At 39.7% G+C, this 22,323-nt stretch overlaps 1 protein-coding gene across 2 annotated transcripts in view; it reads left to right on the forward strand.

Annotated features, from left to right (window-relative positions):
• Positions 1 to 1,237: 1,237 nt before the first annotated feature.
• The window catches only part of LOC145989275 (putative fatty acyl-CoA reductase CG5065), a 28,351-nt gene continuing 7,265 nt past the window's right edge, over positions 1,238 to 22,323 (forward strand). Inside the window, exons 1-5 of one of the 2 annotated variants that reach the window (XM_083124603.1) lie at positions 1,238 to 1,448; positions 2,168 to 2,387; positions 15,002 to 15,250; positions 15,846 to 15,991; positions 21,693 to 21,802. In XM_083124603.1, the coding sequence (XP_082980729.1) occupies positions 2,175 to 2,387; positions 15,002 to 15,250; positions 15,846 to 15,991; positions 21,693 to 21,802 (718 nt within the window). In that variant the 5' untranslated portion in view covers positions 1,238 to 1,448; positions 2,168 to 2,174. Of the gene's footprint in view, positions 1,449 to 1,709; positions 1,796 to 2,167; positions 2,388 to 15,001; positions 15,251 to 15,845; positions 15,992 to 21,692; positions 21,803 to 22,323 lie in introns of those variants that run through there. The other variant, XM_083124602.1, reaches the window with a different exon arrangement.

The following is a 22,323-nucleotide window of genomic DNA, read 5'->3' on the forward strand; positions in this document are numbered from 1 at the left end:
CCAACCCGTGTGCCAGTTGACAACATTTGTATCGTTTTGGAGAGCTTATGAAACGAGGAAGTTTTTTCCGTAATTTTTACGCTAAGTGTGTTAACATTTTTTGAATAATCCTCTTCGATTTAAACGATAATTTACAAATTTCTTCATGACGTGTGCACCAATGACTGTTTCTTTCTGTGGGTATGGGAATTTTGGGCATGATTTTTTTCCCCAGTAGTAACTCATTCGTCAGCTGTTAGCAACGTGTCGATTAAGTGTCCAGGGTGTAGTAGTTTTTTCACAATTAGTAGTTTTTTGGTCGCAAGTCGGAATATGTTACGAAGATCTACAAACTGCAATAACTCTAAACCCATTGATTTCCGACCCCCGATGCATAGGGTCAAATTTGTTGCAAATGTGCTCTAGTATTAACCCTTTCCAGGAATAGGTCGAATTACCAATCACCCTGTATATATATACCAGATATTTATTAAGTAGCAAACTAATTCCTTTACCAAGTGGTTCAAAACGTCAATATATTGCAAAATAGTTGAAGCTGTGTTATTATGTTTGTTTTCCTTTAATTTTTGCTTTTTATTAATGTAAATAAATTACATTTAATACTTATATTTTTCTTGATTTTTTTCAGCTTTTATTGTGTATTTATGCGGTCTCTTGAAAGAGTGAGAAAGCATGCAACACACACACACACACACACACAGACACATACGTAGACATTATCCGTCCCTCTTTCTGTGTTTTTTATTTGTTCTTAGTAAAGCATATTGGAATTTTAAACTAATTGCTTATCTTCGTTCGAAAATCAAAAACTTTCCCCCCGGAAATTCTTGGTGGGGGGGGGTTGGGATAAGATTGTTTATTGAGGAAATCTCCCTTGTGCCCCAGGATTACGCACATTGCGTTGTCAAGGATGTGACTACAAGGTCTCTTCTTTAGATGAATTGCAAGAATATAGAATAAATCACGTTAAAAACAGGTTCACTATTTGTGTGTGACTTTTATTCCTCTGGATGAGATACCATCACAAAGGAGGTTCCCACGAATTATGGTTTCAATTTCCATATATGTAACATTAGTATTCCCAGGAAATTAACATTTTTTTAATAGCCAGGAGGAGGAAAGGGGGAAAGAAATTAAGGGCACGTCTAGTCTATTTTAAGTTTTACTTCAAGGTTACAAAAAAACGCAAGATTTTTTTCTGTATAAGGTATTCACTTCCGTTCAGAGTGTACGACGATACAGTAGTCGATCAGCATCTGAAAATACAGTTGTGTTTCCCGGGCATCGGATTATAATTATGTTGTGAATAATTTTAGAAAGACTGACTTGAGTTTAGAAACAGGGATTGGAACTCTGAATGGGGTTGGAGTTCAGATACCAGGACTGGAGTTCAGAATCAAGGACTTGAGTTTAGAAAGAGGGACTGGAGTTCAGGAACTGGAGTTCAGGTACGAAGACCGGCTTCTCATCCAATTCGCTTCTTGTCTCGCTACCACATCTTAAGAATAATTATATCCAGCGGAATCATTTTCAAACTTGTTTTGTTGTGTCATATCTAACCTTGTAGCAGCCTTCACCTTGTGAGAAAGAGAGTGCTCGTGTGCAGGGGAGAAACAATGCTTCCTTCATTATAATAGGACTTGCTTTTTCCTCATTTGGGAAGGAGGCTCGATTTTTTGTGTCTTAATCAAACACACAATCAGTTCCCACACCACGAAAAGGAGTGGATCTTGCACATGTGATAGAATTTAGTTTTCCAATATACAGTGTCCCATCTTGACTGGTCTTGGTGAAGGTGAGTGCAGACGTAACTAAACCTCTGCAAGCAAGCCCGTACCCAGGATTTTTTGGAGGGGAGGGGGGGGGGCAAAAATGTGGAACACATTTTTTTGTATAATATTTGATTTGTTTTTATTAGTTAGCTTTCATGCAGGGCACAAAATCATTGAAGATTCGGGGGAGGAAGATCTTAATTTAGTAACTATAGCTATATAAAGGAATTCTAATTGTTACTTTTATATGTTTCAAATATTTATAAAGTAACAAACTAACTGCTTTACCAGCTGGTTAAAAAGGAAAATTGCAAAATGGTTGTTTCCTTTTACCGCTCTAAAATAATGGAAATTGTAAAACGGGGAACTGGAATTCTTTTTTTTTCCCTCCGCAGCAACGCAATGGAGATGTCCTACTCAGACCAAGCGAGCAACATCGCAGCCTTCTTCAGCAACCGGGCCGTTCTCGTGACGGGGGCCACAGGGTTCATGGGGAAGGTCCTCGTGGAGAAGCTCCTCAGGTCATGCCCCGGCATCAAGACCATCTTCGTCCTGGTGAGGCCTAAGAGAGGATTTGACGTTAGCGAGCGGCTGAAGACAATGCTAAGCTCAGGCGTACGTAATTGAATTCTGCATTTAGGGTTATTTTAATATGACAAATATTGTCATAAGGGTTATCAGTTTTGATGTGTTTACCTGCATGCGGAAAACTTAAGATAAGAATTTCTTGTCCTGCATGTATAAGTGCCTATGCAGAAAGTATTAACGACAGGGTGGAGCTGGAATGCTCATCGTAGTCAACTCTGCATCTGATATTACGTGTAAAAGTCGCTAGATGGCATTGGCTTTTGTACACGTAAAACCGAAATACAAAAGCTGTGTCTTATTTGGTAGATTGTTTAAATGTGAAAATTAAATTCAGGGTTAATTAAGCTTCATTGTTACTTATTACGATCTTAAATTGAACAAACATTAAGTTCCTTAACTTATATGCATTAAGTTTCGTATGGAGGTACGCAACGGGACATTTCGGATAAAAATTGATTTGATCAGGTTTCGCAATCTGCACATGAATAATGGTGTAAAATTGTATACAACATATTACACTTTTATGTCAAAATGGAAAACTCAAATGATTGTCATAATGCTGCATTAATGCATGAAAATGTTAGTGTTAATGTTAGTAATTTGGATCCCCATGCTCTTCTCCAGCACAATATATCGAAGTGGATAACATTAATAATGAAGAAAATCAATGTAATAATTCACAAGAGAGATCAATGACTCAAAACAGAGAACTATATCAAGTCTCAGAAGAAAAGGATCTCCTCTCCTTCTCAGAATTTATATGGTCTCAACAGTTCTGGCCCATACATTGTCTTCATAGAGGGCAGGGAAGAATATTGGAAATCTAGCTGGTGGAAGCCTAGGAATTAAATTTAGGAAGGCAGAAATACCAGTGAAGCATATTGATCAATGTGGCCGTATATAGAGTTAGAATTACGTTCAAATCCGCTCCGGAGGCGAACAATTTCGTCAAAAATACGAAATTCCAAGCTGAGCTCTCGATCAAGCCTCGCATACCGCAACCTTTACTTCAACAAGAGGGACTAGTGTACGGGATAGAATATGATGTTAGCGAGCAGGATGTACTTGATGGCGTTCAATCGCCTATCCTAGTCATTGACGTCAAACGTATGAAAAATAAATTGTGGAAAAATGATCGATCATTTTTGCTACGAGATACAAAACTTGTATGTCTGACATTTTTGGGGCGTATAATTCTCTAAAATATAATCATAAATAGCATAATACATGAAGTTAATCCCAGGCAAAAAGCTGTTCTTCAGTGCAGACAATGTTTCAGATATACACACATGGCAACTCAGTGCTCTTCCCAACCAAAATGCGCAACCTGCGGAGTCAATAAGCATGGTTCCTCCTTAACCTACCAGCGAAATACTCTAATTGCCAAGGAGCTCATTCAGCTCTTGATAAAAATTGTCCAATGTGGCAAAGAGAGCAACAAATACAGGAGCGAACGGCGAAGGATAATCTCTCTTACCGTGAGGTTAGACAAATTATTGAAGGCGCATATATACAACCGACATCTATAGAGGAAATTCTGAATCCCATTGTAAACAAAACAGAATTTCCTCCCATTCAGTTTCGTGCCCGACTAAATGCTTCACCCAGTGTCTCAGAAATTCTAAATCATAATGCACAACCCACCCTCACATCTAAACCCATCACAATTGCAAACCACAGTCCTAGCATTAATAAATGGCAAGATCATTCTGTTGGATCAAATCTAACTCCAGTTGCTTCAACGATTCATCATCCTATTCCACACACACCAGGGAAGTCGATAGAAGTACATAAAAATATCAGAGTGACATCAAAAGAAAAAAGGAAACATTGTAGGAAACCAAGGATACAGACTCATTCCAACCCTTCCACATCATCAATTACAGATACTTCTTCTGCTGAGTCGGAACCCAAGACCTCTTTAAATATAGCACAAAATGCTTATTCTAATTCTAGTTCAAGGATACAGCGTGCTAATTCAACAGATAAAAACTTAGAACAATCATCCTCTTATCATCCATCTGAAAATATTCACGAGGTTTACACCTCATTATTAGAGACAATACCGCTTCTACTCTTGTGCAATTAAAAGAGCTTCAGAAACAAAAACTTATTTTACAACATATTAATAACCTATCTACAAACCTGCTGGCCTTTTTACAGAATCTCACATCTTAATTAATCAATTATATAAAAGTTGACTAATATGACAGTATTACTTCAATGGAATGTCAATAGTTTCTCTGCACGTAAACTAGATCTACTAAAACTAGTGACGGAAATACATCCTTTAATACTGTGTTTACAAAAAACTAAGGGTCGTCAGAAAGAAATATATAGAATTTCACATTATCATTGTATAGGACCTCCATACAAAGACACGGAACGGGTAATTGGTATATATACCCATGAAAAAGTAGCCTACCAGGAAATACAATTACCTAAACATAAAAAACTATTTCGGATTTATAAAGTAGAATCAAGAGCAATCCAAATTTACATAGCAGGATATAAAATTACGATAATCAATGTATACAGGGTGGCTCAATAAGTCACTTAACACCCCCAGTACAAGGCCACTGCGGCATGGGACGTGAAAATGGCAATGACCAATCGTTATCAGGCCAAGGGGGAACCACACTGACGTCACCCGCATGGTCGGCAGCCATCTTGATGTCCGCCATCTTGAATTCAACTTCAGAAATTTAAATGGGAAGGGGGTCGTGCGACATATCAACATGGGCTAGAATTTCACCAGGAAAACAACTGTGACATTTGTTTTGACCTAACTTTAATTGTTGCAGAGTTAACAAAAACTCAAAGTTATGGCTCAATAAGTCACTTAACACCCCCAGTACAAGGCCACTGCGGCAAGGAACGTGAAAATGGCGATGACCAATCGTTGCCTGTCAAGGGGGAACCATATTGACGTCACCCGCATGGTCGGCAGCCATCTTGATGTCCGCCATCTTGAATTCAACTTCAGAAATTTAAATGGGAAGGGGGTCGAGCGACATATCAAAATGGGCTAGAATTTCCCCAGGAAAACAACTGTGACATTTGTTTTCACCTAACTTTAATTGTTGCAGAGTTAACAATACCACAAAGTTATAACACATGCTCAATATGACGTACCTCTTGCGCAACACACACGTGTAATCGTCTCTCCCATGACCTTACCACATTCTGAAGAACCTCAGGAGTTATTGCAGTACAGGCATCCACAATGCGCGTGCGCAAGTGGGTCAGATCCCTGTTTTTCGTAGCATACACCATGGCTTTCAGGTGTCCCCAGAGGTAAAAGTCCAATGGTGTCAGGTCAGGTGAGCGTGCAGGCCATTCCACAGTCCCTCGGCGACAAATCCAGTGGTGAGGGAATTGTTGACCCAGGTACTGACGGACTATCATCCCATAGTGCGGTGGAGCACCATCTTGCTGGAACCATTCAGGATAGCTCCCATCCTCGGACAGTAAGGATGGTAAGATCTGCTCCCGTAGCAGAAGCAAGTAGCCCTCTGCATTTAAGTTGCCCTCAATGAAAAATGGACCAACAAGTCGGGAACCCCAAGTACCACACCACACCATTAGCTTCCCGCCTCCCGTCACCTTGCTGGGATCTGTCCAATGTGGATTTTCGGGTGACCAGTACCGCAGATTTTGCTTATTCACCTCTCCCGACACATAAAAATTAGCCTCATCACTGAACAGAATCTTGCTACCAATGGCAGGGTCACATTGCATTTGTGCTATAGCCCACTCACAAAACTGCAAACGCCTGTCTGGATCGTCCTTACTAAGGTGCTGCTGCAGCTGTATCTTATACGGATGCCAGTGGTGGTCACGTACAATCCTTTGAATTGAACCCCTGCTGGCACCGCTTTCCAGCGTCAGTCTCCGTGTGCTACGGGTTGGGGACTTTGCAAATGATGCCAACACCGCTACAGCAGTACCCTCATCCGTTGCTGTTTTCGGACGTCCATGTCGCGGATTGTCATCCACAGATCCAGTATCTTGGTACTTTGCCAGCAACTGGCTGACGGCCACATGTGACACCGGTTGTCTTGCAGGACTGCGGTTATTGAACTCTGCGGCAATGTCACCCGTACTTCTCTCCCCTGACATCAATATGATGGCAATCCATTCCTCACGTGTTAGTGGCATTTTCGTTCAGATCAGTGAAAAAGGAAATATGCTACTCTTGACAGGATCAATTCACATCATCACTCTTTTAAACTTTTATGTAAAGACAAAACACAATCGTAATTCCCATGCCAACCAATACTACAAGATATGTACATATCGGTAAGTCATTATCCGGACATTTTCAGTGATTGGTCTAACAATAAATACCACATAATCACATACTAACGATTATTTGAACAATAAACATTTAAGCAAAAAGGAAAGGACGTGTCACTCTCCCATGCGGAAATCGCCCTTAAATTTAAAGTTAGGTGAAAACAAATGTCACAGTTGTTTTCCTGGGGAAATTCTAGCCCATTTTGATATGTCGCACGACCCCCTTCCCATTTAAATTTCTGAAGTTGAATTCAAGATGGCGGACATCAAGATGGCTGCCGACCATGCGGGTAACGTCACTGTGGTTCCCCCTTGACCAGGCAACGATTGGTCATCGCCATTTTCACGTTCCATGCCGCAGTGGCTTTGTACTGGGGGTGTTAAGTGACTTATTGAGCCATAACTTTGTGGTATTGTTAACTCTGCAACAATTAAAGTTAGGTGAAAACAAATGTCACAGTTGTTTTCCTGGGGAAATTCTAGCCCATTTTGATATGTCGCACGACCCCCTTCCCATTTAAATTTCTGAAGTTGAATTCAAGATGGCGGACATCAAGATGGCTGCCGACCATGCGGGTGATGTCAATGTGGTTCCCCCTTGGCCTGATAACGATTGGTCATCGCCATTTTCACGTTCCATGCCGCAGTAGCGTTGTACTGGGGGTGTTAAGTGACTTATTGTGCCACCCTGTATATCCCTTCCAATTACAATTCTCCAAAAATAAAACAAACTGATTTACAAGCTTTAACGTTCAACATACCTAGTTGTTATTTAATTGTCGGGGATTTTAATGGGCATCACGATGTTTGGGGTATGCATGCAAGAGATAGACTTGGCACTAGTATAGTGGATTGGATAGACAACAACTCTTTCATTGTCCTAAATGATGTATCACCAACACACATACCTCGAAATGGAAGTAATCCAACATCAATTGATTTAACTATAACATCGGACTCATTATTCCCTCAATTTCAGTGGTTCATAGAGGATGAATTCCATGGTAGCGATCATTTTCCCATCTGTATTCGTGCCCAATTTTTACCAAGCCAACCTTCCCCTCCCCCCGCCCCATTACCAATTCTCCGCTTAAAAACAAACAATTTAAAATGGGAATTATATAAAATATTAATAGATTCCTTTATTCTAAGTGAACATCTTACTGCCTATATCTTATTCACTGCTACTTCAATATATTACTAAAGCTTTAGATACACTAACCTCGCGTAAAAATAATCATTGTGAAAGAACGTTTCCAAAGATACATTGGTGGACGACAGAATGTGAAGAGACAAAAACAAATAGGAAAATCAGAGAAAACCAATATGCCTCATGCCCCAATCCTGAAAACCTCATATCATGGAAAAAGTCCATAACTCAAGCACGGAGAATATATTTACAAGCCAAACGACAAGCTTGGATTAACTACTGCAATTCCATAGACATGCAGGAATCATCCCGAAATATTTGAGCTAAATTCAATTCTTTACTCAAACCACGTTCTCCTCAAAAAAGACCGATATGTGACAGTTGGCAACATCAATTTCTTTCCCAATTAACTCCATCATCTGTTCACCTACAATATGATATTAAAGAGAATTTCCCCTCAAAAATTACAAATGATTTTCCCCCTGTAACCCGAGTGGAATTAACAACAATTTTTAGAAATTTGAAAAACACAGCGCCAGGTCTTGATGGTATTCCGTACCAGGCCATAACATATTTACCGAATACCGGATTAGATATTCTTGTCTTACATTACAACAATATATATCGAACCGGCATAGTTCCGTTAGAATGGAAAAATCATGTAGTTGTTCCAATTTTAAGAGCAAGCAAATCTCCGCACCATGCATCCTCATACAGACATATAGTACTTATTTCAGTCTTGGAAAAAATTTTGAGTGCACAATGGAAAATAGACTATCCTGGTTATTAGAACGTGAAATTTTTTTCATCCCAGACAATTTGGATTTCGAACTAATCTTAGTAGTCAAGATGCTATAGCCACTCTAACAGCAGCAATTCAAAATAGTTAAATTACACGTTCCTACTGTTTCAGTTTGTTTATAGATGTTGAAAAAGCTTACGATTCTATAAATTTACATAATTTTGTCATAAATTAGAGAATCTTCATATACACGCAAAACTTTCAACAATTGTGTGGAATCTATATTCCAACAGAATTATGTTTGGATGGTTCTCCGATAAATTAAGCGATCCTCGTTCCACTTAATCGGCATACCTCAAGGCTCACCTCTGAGCCCTCTCTTATTCAATATTTATACGAATGAAATAATGAAATATATGCATTAGCAATTTAACCATTTCATCCCCTTCAGTATGCAGATGATTTTTGTTTCTATAACATTGCAGATGATGCTACTCAAGGTATTACAGCAATGCAGAATTTAATCTCCACCATAAGAGCGTGGCTTTTCAATGTAGGTTTACCCATCAGCGAAACAAAATCAAAAAATATTTGTTTTAATTATAAGCGATTGAGTACTTATCCCAACAATATATCACACATTTCTAATATCCCAGTAATAGAAACACATAAATATTTAGGTATACATTTTGACAGGAGATTCACATGGAATACACACATTATGCATTTAATCAATAAAGGCCGTAAAATAATAAATTACTCCGTAGTATGACAACAATTAAATGGGGTGGCCACCCCAAAATCTTACTTCTATTTTACAGGAATTGTTTTCGATCAAACTTTGAGTGTGCAGCCTTTAGTTATGGGGGTGCAAAAGTAAGTCTGCTTAGGTCTCATGCAGTACTGTCCTAATATCAGTGCATATATGGAAAGCAAAGAAACTAGTTTGACAGATGGACGGATCCAATTAACAATAAAATTTCTGCTCAAAACCTGGGAAAATCATACGGTGTCGTGGGAGAAGCGCACGTGGGAGGAGCGCACAGTGTGATCTGCGCACAGAGAGAAAAAGATCGTGGGTGAAGCGCACATTCAAATGTTCTTCTTTCTTTCCTTGCAGGTGAATGCGCAATGGATGTTATTACCACTGCCAAGGGTAAACCTTGTCTCTTCGAAAATATGATAACGTAAAAACCTCTTTGTGTGAAATACGTAGGAAAACACTGGAAACAACCCAAAATCCGATTGGTAATTCCGAAATCTCTTTGGATGAAAATGAGTTGAGACTTTCCGACGGGACGAGCTTCCTTATGCTTGACCTGACAGTGGACAACGAAAAGAAATGTCTGGTGTTTGCAATTAACAGTGGCAAGAAATTATTAACATCTTGTAATTCTTTCTACCTTGACGGAACATTCAAAAGTTGTCCGAAACAGTTTGAGCAATTTTTTTCAATTCATGCTGATGCAGGAAGTTCCGAAGAGGAAACCAACATCTGGCCAGCCGTTTATGTGTTACTAGAAGATAAAAAGAAATCTACATAATATGCAGTAGTTTACGGCGCTCAAACATTTTGGTTGGACTCCGTAGCATGTTAAAGCAGACTTTCAGATGGCAGTAATAGAAGCAATAAGAGAAGTGTTTCCTCAAGCATCAGTATCATGTTGTAATTACCATTTTAATCAATGCCTTTGGCGTCATATACAAAACATAGGTCTAGCCACAACATATAAGGAAAATGAACATATTAGGAAAATATGTCGTATGTGCGCAGCTTTAGCCTTGATACCACCTGAAAAAATTGACGAAGCGTGGCTATGCATCATGCAGATCACTCCCCAGAATGAAAAGTTGATGCAGTTTCTTGACTATTTCGTAGATCAATGGCTGGACAATGCTTCTTTGCCAAAAACCATGTGGAATGTTTATAGACAAAGACACAGGACAAACAACCCTGCGGAAGGTTGGAATAACATGCTAAATAGGATGGTGGGAATACCAAACCAAACGTGTATTTCGTCATTCAGAAACTGATGGAAGACGCTGAGGAGATGAGCGCCAACATTATAGCTAAAGACCTAGGCATTCCAGGTCGCAAGAGAAGAAAACAGTATAATGAAACCGACAGGCGTATAAAAACAATTTTAGACAAATATGTCGAAACTGAAGATTTATTTCGTTGCCTCAATTCTCTGTCGTAAGTTGTAAATTTGATTGAAGATCGTTCTGAAAAGTTGACGAATCTGTAATAGAAGCTGCTGATAGAAGAACTTTTAAACCACCTTCGTGTATTAATCTACACGTTGTCCAGTCCCAAGTCTGGAAAGAAAAGTGCGAAGGGAAGTTTCTTATTGATAATCATACTGTGCGCTAATCCCACAACACCTGAGATCCTATGCGCTAGTCCCACGAAATCTTGCTGTGCGCTGATCTCACGTGCGCTCCTCCCACGTAATCAATCATACGCATCCATTCCATTTGTTCGAAATACAAAAACAATGGACAGAAACTATTTCAATCCGCTGGTAATACATATAAATGGTTTGTAGAACGTTCACAAAATAAACCTTGGTACTACTCAAATAATCTTCCAAGATCAGTTATTATTTTTATAATACGTCTACGTACATGTCATGTTCGCACTAATAATCATTTAGCACGATTACATATTACAACAAAACAAGCCTGCACATGTGGAGAAGTTAATCAAGATGCCACACATCTCTTTTTACAATGTCCTAATTTCGACAGAGAACGAGATAAATTATATAATGGTTTGCGTCGCCATGGAGTTCCATTCCCTACATCTCTAATTGCGCTGGTCACGGATCCCATTCCTCCAACTATATGGCTTCTTTATGGATATGCAATAAGATGTAATTTGACGATCTAACAAACAGTATATAGTGCATAATGAACTAAATATATTTTGCAAGAAACTCAGAAATATGACTAAAATCGACTAACAGTTGATAGTGTCAGAAAAAAGAAGGAGAAGATTTATGTTTTTACAAAATATAGTTGTTAAGGGATACTAGGGTTCAAGGTATACATTGAGATCCTTGACATACTCACAAATGTCAATTTTTAAGTAAGTGCATTCGGTGGTCTGCCAGATAGGCAGAGGACAAATATGAAGTACAAAGGAGTGCAAGAAATAACGCGGTTCCCGGAAGAAAGATGGATGAGAAGCGGAATGTGAGATCAATTTCACGGAGGGAGAAAAGCTTTGGTTTCGGCGGTTGTGTGAATTATTTGTCCTACAAATGGGAAGCAATCGTGAATAGTTTAACGCAAGCGTCAGACTTGGTTCGCCAGCTGGTTGACCGGTAATGCGTTGCACAAGGTGTGAAAAGGACAGTCCCTGAACTCCCCATCTTGCTACAGAGGTAAGCTGCATTTTTTCCTAACGTGTTGCATGAGCTCATGTCCATACACTCGTTAGGTAGATCTACCATTCTTCGCAAAAATAAATACGTAAAGCATGCTCGCGTGTGCACCGTGTGTTGCGCGGGATACCGGGAAACGCTCGTTTTGATCAACGTGGCTTAAACGAAATGGCGGGCGACGCCATTGCAGAGAAAATCTGATTTGGTATACAAGAAGGATTTGAAATCAATCTAAAATACCTTGTAGGATTGAAAGATAACGTATATGTTAATGAACATTACTCATTTACCAGTTCTAATAGTGCATTTCTGCGTTCATTCTTAAGTCAAGGTCACATGACCATATTGTGGTATGTTCGTACCTGGTAGGGACAATACGTGCTGATGTGCTTCTCTGGTATCGCAGTTATGTTCAAAAGAAACTGACTTTTGCTGATTTGATCGAGTTGCAAAACCATCTCGTCATATTATAAGCTTATTGGGTTTGTGCAACCTGTCTAATGTTATATTATGGTGTTGAAACAGGGTGTTGTTACCAAATATTCCTACTTGGTGTAAATAAATAAGTTGGTACTTTTGAAGCTCAAAACCAGCTGTTCCTTGCATGGACAGATAGATGTTGTTGTTGTCTTTTTTTTTAGTATTACAAATGAGTCTACCTTGCATAATGATGGCAGAATTGTACCTTGTTTATTAGAATAAATGTAATCCATAATATTTCAGAGTACCATTTGTCCTATGAATATACACCAAAGTAGTACGTTATATTGTTGCATGCATTTATGTATTAATTACTGTACTTTCCTTTCAGGAGGGGAATTTGTGTGCTCTGGTCATGCAACCTAACAAGTAGGGACATTGAATTTTCGCGATGCGCGAAATCTCGAATGTGAAAAAAAGATGCAATTTTGAACATTCTGCACGTAACTACACTCCCAATGATGAAATATGCATGAGTTTTAATCGCGAAGTAATGCGAAATGTGTGGTTTTCACGAAATGAACGCTTTTTCGCGAAATAACCGTGAAATATCATCAAAATAAGTAGAAAACACGTAAAAAACCGGCAATCGAGGTTGTGCGCGCAAACTGTCGATTTGTAACGAAACGTTTGCCTAAAGTTTCCTACTACTTGCAGCTGAAGAACGTTCTATCTTCGATCACATCAGGAAGACGCTGCAAATTGGGATTTCCCATGCACATAATCTCAGTTCGAAAACTTCGCTCCCTGTCAAGCTGCATTCCTTTCTTCCCCCGAATGTCTACTCAACTTCCAGTTTCATTGAACTTGCTAGCTGTAGTAGCGATAAGATTAGTCTGTTCCCGCACATCAAGGGAAACAATGGTGTCATTTGTGTTCAGTCATGAATGAAGTTTGTTTATCATCAAGTGATTTTCAACATGTGTTTGTGTATGTGCATTAGTGATTATTTTATTTGTTGGACAGCAAGGATATCCTTTAAATACATACAATGAATAAATCACTTGATCTATGCAATTTAGAAATGAAGTGATTTTATGTTGATGTTTTCTTTTTGGTTGGACAGCTAAGTACTTGTGTATGTGTACAGTATATAAAAAATAGAAGTTGTTTATCAATTTATAGCTCTTTTGTATGTTGTTTCCTCTCAAGATGAAAAAGTGTGTGCCAATTTTGTTTCCACCGCTGGTATATACCGCTGATCTAACGTTTTATTTACCGCTCTCCTCAGTTTTTATTTACCATAAATTTGTCTCCCTACTAACAAGGTATTGTTTTGAAACAAGGTTGTCAGGCAACTTGAGGATAAAGGGAAATTGTCAAATATCCTTAATCCACTTTTGCATATTCATTAAGTCAGTACTTTGAAGCATAATTGTGTTCAGATTTGAACTATAAACATCATTACGATTGGATTTGCCAATAAATGTGCATACATGCAGGGCAGGTTTCAAATTTAGAATAAGTTGCAAATCAGATGTATTGTGACATATCTAAATATATACGAGGTCGGTCCAGTATGTGTGCAACACTAGCACAGAAGTCATAGCACCAGTCATTACGGTGGTCATTTACATGCTAATAGGGAGATAAATGTGTAATTAGCTCATATAACTGCACTCTTTAAAAGTGAATTGAATTTATTGTTTTTTCTTTTTATTATTTTCATTCCTCTTAGTACATATCATAACATAGTTGCTAATGCTCATCTTAGTAAATTCCTCTTCCGTAACCTTCCCATCAGCGCTTTCATCGCTACGAGGGGATCACGCGAAAGACCTTTGGGGAAAGTAAAATTTTAGTAAGTTGATATTGTGGAAAGTTGTGTTTAAGTGCCGGCCCTTTCGTTACGTCATTATGTGAGGCTCTTCCTCACCTCTAAAGTACCGTGATATTAAGTTGGTTTTTCTTCTTCCTACTATGAGAAATAACCCCCTCCACTTAGGCCAGTCTTGTGGCGAGGGGCAAGGGTGCCCGCAGGATTTTTCCTCGGGGTGGGGGAGATCAAAATTTCACATGTTGGCCTTCAGTTTTCGAAACCTGTATTTTAACTTTATTATAATAATTATTATTATTTTACAAATTGATGGAAATTGAATTATTGACAAAAATGCAACTTGAGTCCACTAGATGTCAACATGATTCTAATTGAATTTGAATTGTTGTTTGAAGTCCACTGTATGCACAGATAGGCTAATCGGGACTGAACCTACAGTTTAAAGTCGGATCCAAACCACTGTGCAACGTGCCTCGAACTGAACGCCTTGATTATAAAGCGACGACGAACATGATTCTAATGTCTGTTGTGAAAACGATCTCTCGATATTTTGTTAGACATAATAGGTAATTGCTCTAACTTATAGCCTGTAAATCACAGAAAACAATATTATTTCTAATAAAATATCGCTGTTCGAATTATATGAGCTTTTACCAGATATCTCAGGGAGGGCACTTTACTTCGAATTTATGAATTTGTATCCTTTAGCTTTTAAAAATCACTGTGATCTCATGTAGAGGGCCTGGTATAATTGTTATATCGTATTTCATTTTGTTAGAGCTTCTGGTAATTTTCACGTTCCAGCTGTTTGCAACACTGGTGCGTTCTCAGCCGCAGCTTCTGCAGAAGGTGGTGGCAGTGGCGGGCGACGTGTGTGAAGTGGAGCTGGGTCTGAGCGAGAGGGACCGGCGTCTCCTGCAGAGAGAGGTGTCCGTGGTCTTCCACTCTGCAGCCACCGTGAGGTTCACAGAGAAGCTGAAGAGAGCCATCCTGCTGAACGTTCGAGGCACCCAGCAGTTGCTGGAGCTCTGCAAGGACATGCCGAACTTAGAGGTGGGTGGTACAACGTTCTTGATCAGTCAGCGGTTCCTTTAGAGCAGCATTTCTCAACTACCGGACCGCTGTCCTTTTTCCTGGCGTCAATTATATCGGGCCGCGAGATGTTCTCATGAAATTTAGGAGAACCTTAAGTTCACTTAGGTCTATTGTGGTGGTCATAGAATCTGAATACGAATTTTTCATTAAAATTTTTATTTTCCTTTTCTTCTTTTCTAAACTTTCATTATTCGTATATAAATTTCACCTCCGCTATCATTCCTAAAAAAATAAAAATATCTTTCTACTACCAGTAGTTCCCTTGCTACAATTTTTTTTCATTCCGTCAAGTTTGAAGTAAATCTACCTGGTTACATTTACTTTTGTAGGGAGGCTGGGTATTTTACACATGGTGATCCTACTAATGTAATTCCATGTCGTCTAGGCTTTCCCATTCCTGCTCAGGTTATAAATATACAGTACTGTACGACTTTCTTACACGTTAGTAGCACACCTTTGCTCCAAATAAAATCCTCATGTAAAAATTTTACCTTACTACCATGTACTGTTTATTCGTGGCTTTATATGTTTCTTTTACATTCTTCATCTACAGTCCTTTGTACACGTTTCCACTGCTTTCGTCCATCCATCAGAGAGGAAACTTGAGGAACGATTCTACACCACAACCCCAGAAGCAGAAAAGCTCATTCAGATCTTCGATTGCTTAGAAGAAGAGGCTTGCGAACTGCTCAGCCCTTAGTAAGTACATTACATTCAGTAATCCTACGACTTCCAGAAATCTATTGAGATTACTCACAAAACTATAACTTTATGTTGCAGTTCTGAAGTTCAGTTCTGCAATTTTTCATAGATTGTAAGTTAGTGTCAGTTAATTATGTTCATACTGAGCATTCAAAGAGACATTACACCAGTACTTCTAACGAAAAACTAGTTACTTTTTAGATATAACAATACTTACTTTACCGGCGTCAACAGGCTAATTTATTTGTTGCGGCTGAATAATTTTAATCTGTCTATATTGTATGAAAAATTGACACGTTGCTAACGTGCTCCTTTCACAGTAACTTGTTACCTTCTTAGTGACTCCTCAACTCTGGCTACACCTAATTCCATTCACCAGTGTTGCATGTAACAATGATCTCAAACACTCCACATGCACCTGATCGAAAGTCCAATCAATGTTTCTTGAGTATTTTGTAGAATCAGTCATAAGATAGACATGGAGTAAAATTTCATCAAAATATCATTTTTCCCTTCCACGCCGATATTTGCAATATTTCAAACTTCTTATTGCATATATTGTCCAGTTGTTTGGTTCAGACTTTAACTGTGGTTCTGATACGTTCGAGTGAAGGACATGGTAATGTGGATTAATATACGTTGCACAAGATAAAAAAAACAGACGGTGAACAATTAACACATTTAATAGAAACTGGACTTATGTCCGGAACATTCAGATACATTGAAACATGATACAGCAAGATTACACACAGAATACATCTGCTTATGATTTCTCTTCTTCTGGCTGTGAAGACCAAGCCTTGTAGCCATACGCTTAATAGCTGGGCCGTATCATTCCTCCGGGTGTCCCATTAAAAAAAAATCAGGTATGCTGATGACCGTATTAATCTGGTGGGCGGCGATTCCTGGTATACCTTCTCGGAAACGAGTGAGGCATGCTAGTACCAGGTCCTGGGTATCCGGCTCTGCCTGGAGAAGGTTCTGATACTTTTCTGCCGTGGTTGGTTGAATTTCCTTCTGGGATCGAAATATCGAAGTCGACTTCTTCTTTCGTGTCGCGTGAAACACGTCTCTTCAACCATCTGGGATGTACCAGTCGTGTGATTCCATCTTCTAACATGATTTCGTAGAGGATGCTATCCCCAATACGACGAATAACAACTCCTGCGATGTAATTGGAGTACCGTGTTTAGGAGATTGAACCCAAACTGCTGAGTTGATGGCGAAGGCACGATATCTCGACGAAGAGTCGTTCTGAAACTTTGCTGGCTTCCTCGGCTTGAACGGAGATTCACTCGACAGAGGCACATTGTTTGGGTCCCACCAAAATCTGGGTTGGTGTTTTAAGACCGAAAGTGCTGGTAGGCTTCCTTTTCCACCCAGTCGCGTGTTCCGAAGAGTGAAAAGAAGGTTGGCGATTCCCATATCAAGTTCAAGCGCGCTCAGGTTGGGTTTGTCAGTTATAAGCTTGACAAGAGCGGTCTTAACAGTACGAACGTATCGTTCGACTATGCCTTTGCTAGGCCTGTGATAAGGTTGTGAAGTAATATGTTTGATACCATTCTTAAGGCAAAAGTTAGGAAATTCGAGAGAAGTGAACGTTGGGCCGTTGTCGGATAAGATAGTATTTGGTATCCCTAGCGTGGCGCAAGATTGCATAAGCCAGCTGATTGTTTCCTTCGTGTCCAAAGTATGTACAGGCCATACTTCCGTCCACTTGCTGAAGGCGTCTACTATGAGTAGGAATTTACGCCCTGCAAAGAAAAAGTTGTCTATATGCCATCTCTCGTTCACGTACGAAGCGAGAGGCCATGAAGAATCTGGTCCGTTGCGGACCTTAGGAGCATTAGCTCGGCATGTATTGCAACTCGCTACAAAATCTGTAATCTCAGCTGATATGCCTGGCCACCAAAATCTGGATAGACACAGCTCTTTCATTCGAGTTGAACCTATGTGTCCACCATGTAAGGCTGTAAGAACGTCTTTCCGTTTCACTGTGGGTATGATAAGTCTACCCGACCACATGAGCGTTCCCTGCTGATGCGTAAGGTGAGCTCTTCTTTCCAAGAAAGGTGCGAGCTTCTTTCGTTCAGTAGACGTGTCGAGTTGATCTGGCCAGCCGTTTACTTCACAGGAAACCACTAATGAGAGCAGTGGGTCATCTGAAGGGGCGTTCTGTATTGAGTCTCGTGAAAGAGGAGCTACAGCGTCTTCAATGGACCCGAAATATGCATGAAGTTCTTCTTCTCCAGCTGGTATTGTGTCATGTGTTTGCGTAGGCAACCTGCTTAGCATGTCAGCTACTTCTACCTTGCTGGAATGAATTATATTATATCGGTATGAAGATAAAAGTAGAGCCCATCTCATCAATCTATTGGATGAATGTTTTGAAATGGCTCGATCCGGAGAAAAGATAAACTTTACAGCACGTACGTCTGTAATAATCTCGAACTTGGATCCGAGTAAAAATTTGTGAAATCGCTTGATTCCGTGAACTATGGCTAGAGCTTCTCTCTCTACCTGGGAGTATCTCCGCTCCGTCTCACTGAAGGTGGTAGAAGAGCAGGCGATGGTCTGCAGACCACCGTCGATCCGATGACACAATTGCGCGCCACATCCGAAAGGAGACCCATCGGTGATAAGTACAACGGGCTCTGTTGGATCAAAAGGTACAATAGGACTGACCTGTCGAAGTTCCACCATGATGCTGTCGAACTCGTGTTGACATTTATCGTCCCAGTTCCAAGAGACGTTTTTCTTGAATAAAGAAAGCAAGAAGTGAAGTTTCGAAGCTAAGTTGGGTACGAACTTTCGATGAAAGTTGATCATCCCGATGAAGGAACGTAACTGTGATTTGGCTTGAGGTGGTGGAGAATTGAGGATGGCCTCTAAGTTCTTGTTTGACGGCCGTATACCAGTCACGTCAATCTTGTATCCTAGGTACTCGATAGATGAGGTTAGGAATTGACTTTTGCTGGCACTCGCTTTCACATTGTGTTTGGCCAGACGACTCAGGACATCGCACGTGCGTGTGAAGTATTCTTGCAATGTTTCACCTACGATGATGACGTCATCAAAGTACAAGGAAACTCCGGGAATGTCATCTAGGATCTTCGCTAGGACCATTTGATATAGATCTCCACTTATGTTGATGCCAAAAGGTAGTCTGTGAGGTTTATATAATCCCCAAGGTGTGTTGACGACAGTGATGCGTTTGGCAGCTTCAGAAAGGTCCAACTGTCCGTAAGCCATTTGAAGGCCAATTACCGTAGATTATTTACACCTGGCCAACTTAGAGAAAATATCCTCGACTCTAGCAATGGGAAACTTGACATTTTCAGTCATTTTATTCACCGTTCCTGAGAAGTCAGTGCAGAGACGAAGTGAGTCATCTTTCTTGGTAACAACGACAAGTGGTGAGATCCAATCAGAATATTCGACCGGTTCCTATAACCCTACTTTTACTAGATTTTGAATAGAGTCCTGAACACGGTCTCGAATACCGTAATGAACTTCGTAATGTCTACGAAATATCGGTGCAGAGTTGGATCTCAGTGGTATATGGACCAAATAAGGTGCAACGGGCTTGGTCAAATCACCATCAAAGATTTTCTCGTATCTAGAAGAAATTTCTCGCCTTAGGTCGTCGGCACCAGCGTTAGTAATAGTACCTTGTACGGTGTTCGTTGAAGGAACACTAGCTGTAATTAATAATCGCCTCCAAGATAGTTGAATAATGTCCAACCAGTACGACCGATCAATGGATATAAACGTTTCTCCTGACAGAGAAAGTCAGGTAAAGTATAATCCCTATTGTCTAAGTATAGTTTGACGGATGTTTGTGCTGTAACACGTGCATATCCTTCGTTTACACCTCGTAATCGTAGGCTGGAATTAGATTTAACATAGTGTGGAAACAACTGGTCAAAATACTTTTCGTTGAAAAGAGTAACAGCAGACCCAGTATCTACTTCACATTTAACAATACATTTATTGATTTGGAAATTTATTATGAAGCTATCTGAACTGAATTGCTGCTCCAAAATGTGTTGAGTAGAGGTAACCAGTGTGGAATGATGACTGAGCGCATCAGTGTTGAGATGGTTGAAGCTGAACGTAGACAACTCATCGGATGTTGTGCTCCGTGAGGTCGAACTGGACGTTCTATTCACGGCTCTATCTTTCTGCTTCTGTCTGCATCGTATATTCCAATTACTTGTCGTTTGCAGTAGCTACAGGTTGCGTTTCTTGCCGGACATAGACCTTGTGGGTGATTCTTGGTGCAGTTGCCGCACTGGAAGTGTGAATTTTGCCTGGTATCTGTCAATTTCTGAGATTGATTGCGGCTGTTCTGCTTCATTTCGCCCGGGCGTGAACTCGTTGAATAGCCTATGTGATGTTCTGGATTCATCCGCGTCAAATTTCTTGAGTTGTTGGTAAAAGTCACAGAATCTGCATTGTACTTATTCGAGAATAATTTAACTTCTCGTTCTAATAACTCACAATGCAGTGCAATCTCTTGACATTTAGCAAAGGAAAGAACACTTTCGGGCAATAATCTTTTTCGAATAGAATCTGAAAGTATACCAAACTTGAGTTGTTCAATAAGTGCCTCATCTAAATACGGGTCATACACACATTTGGCTGCTTGTTGTTTGATTCTCACTTCGAATTGAGAAACTGATTCATCTTGAGACTGAATACATTTTCGAAACTTGAATCTTTCCGAAAACTTGTTGGTTTTGGGCCTGAAGTGCTGAACCATTTTGTCGTAAATGACAGCATATGTTAGATTATATGGCATTTCAGGAGCCGTAATATTGCGAAGTACTTGGAAACACTTAGGACCAACGACTGCTAATAAAACTGCTGCTTTTCTTTCATTTCTTACATTCTGGGCGAGACAGAGTTGATCAAAACGCATGAAATAGTTCTCAATATCTTCATTTACTTCAACAAATTCGCTGAATGTAATGTTGAGAGCCATGCTGTTGGAACTTCAAATTGCATTAACTGATATAAATCACTGGAATGTATGAAAGTTACGATGTGTAACTGAAACTTGCTTTTGCTTAAGCGTGAACAAAATTAGCAAACATAAATGTTACCTGTAAAACACCATCTTGTTGATTTGCTACATGAAATCTTACTTGTCACTATCCCTTGCCGACAAAGTCATAAAGTCACCCTGACGATATGATTAGAATCCTTCAAATCCTCTGTTCACTGTCCACAGCGCCAAATTGATAGGTTTGAGTGAAGGACATGGTAATGTGGATTAATATACGTTGCACAAGATAAAAAACAGACGGTGAACAATTAACACATTTATAGAAACTGGACTTATGTCCGGAACATTCAAGTACATTGAATCATGATACAGCAAGATTACACAAAGAATACATCTGCTTATGATTTCTCATCTTCTGGTTGTGTAAACCAAGCCTTGTAGCCATACGCTTAATAGCTGGACCGTATCAGGTTCCAGTCCCGATCAGCCTATCTGAGTATCAAGTGAACTTACCTTCATTGAATCATTTTCATTGCCTTTTTTTGCCTAACATTTCAAATGCTTCGTCATTGTTAATTTTCTTCTTTCTATCCGGTGTATCCATTCCTCTTCACGTGTCATGTTTTCAACCATCCCATTTCTTCAATATGCACAAATAATGTACTTTTTTTTGCTTCCTTTTTGTAGTTTCCTGCGGGACTATCCAAACACCTACATCTTCACCAAAAGCATCACAGAAAATTTAGTGCAGAAATACGCCGGAGTGATCCCTGCAGCTATTTTCAGACCTGGGGTTGGTAAGTAGAAGTGCAGAGGTTTGAAACTGAAGGCATTTCAGCTAAAAGCTTCAAAGCATTGTTAGGTGAACTTAATGGACAGGGGAACGAAGCTGTGCTTTAAAGTGGAACATGTACTGGGGATTAGTGGTGGCACAGAGACCAAGACCAATTGGGACTAGAATTACGTCTATTTTACCATGCGACTATTCAGAAAATCAAACTGGTTATCTACCTGATTATATATGAACCTATGTAGTGTTTTATACATTAATTTATCTCGTCTCAATACCATTGATACTAGGAATTGCCATGACATGGAAATGTACCAATTACTATTAATTACTACTACTACTACTACGGCTCTATCCGAAGGTACAAAGTACAGACTTGAAGTATGGTATTGGCGGAAGTGACGTCACCTAGTACATTTCGAAAGCGCCAAGAACAGAAGTACGCAAATGCACAGCTCGCAGTGCAGATTGTTGGTGACGTGGTTTCCGCACTCGTTGTTCAAAATCACGGAGGTAGAAAGCCAGCGA

This window comes from Lepisma saccharinum, chromosome 6 (genome assembly GCF_977018435.1).
Source record: "Lepisma saccharinum chromosome 6, izLepSacc3.1, whole genome shotgun sequence".
Taxonomy (NCBI): Eukaryota; Metazoa; Arthropoda; class Insecta; order Zygentoma; family Lepismatidae; genus Lepisma; species Lepisma saccharinum.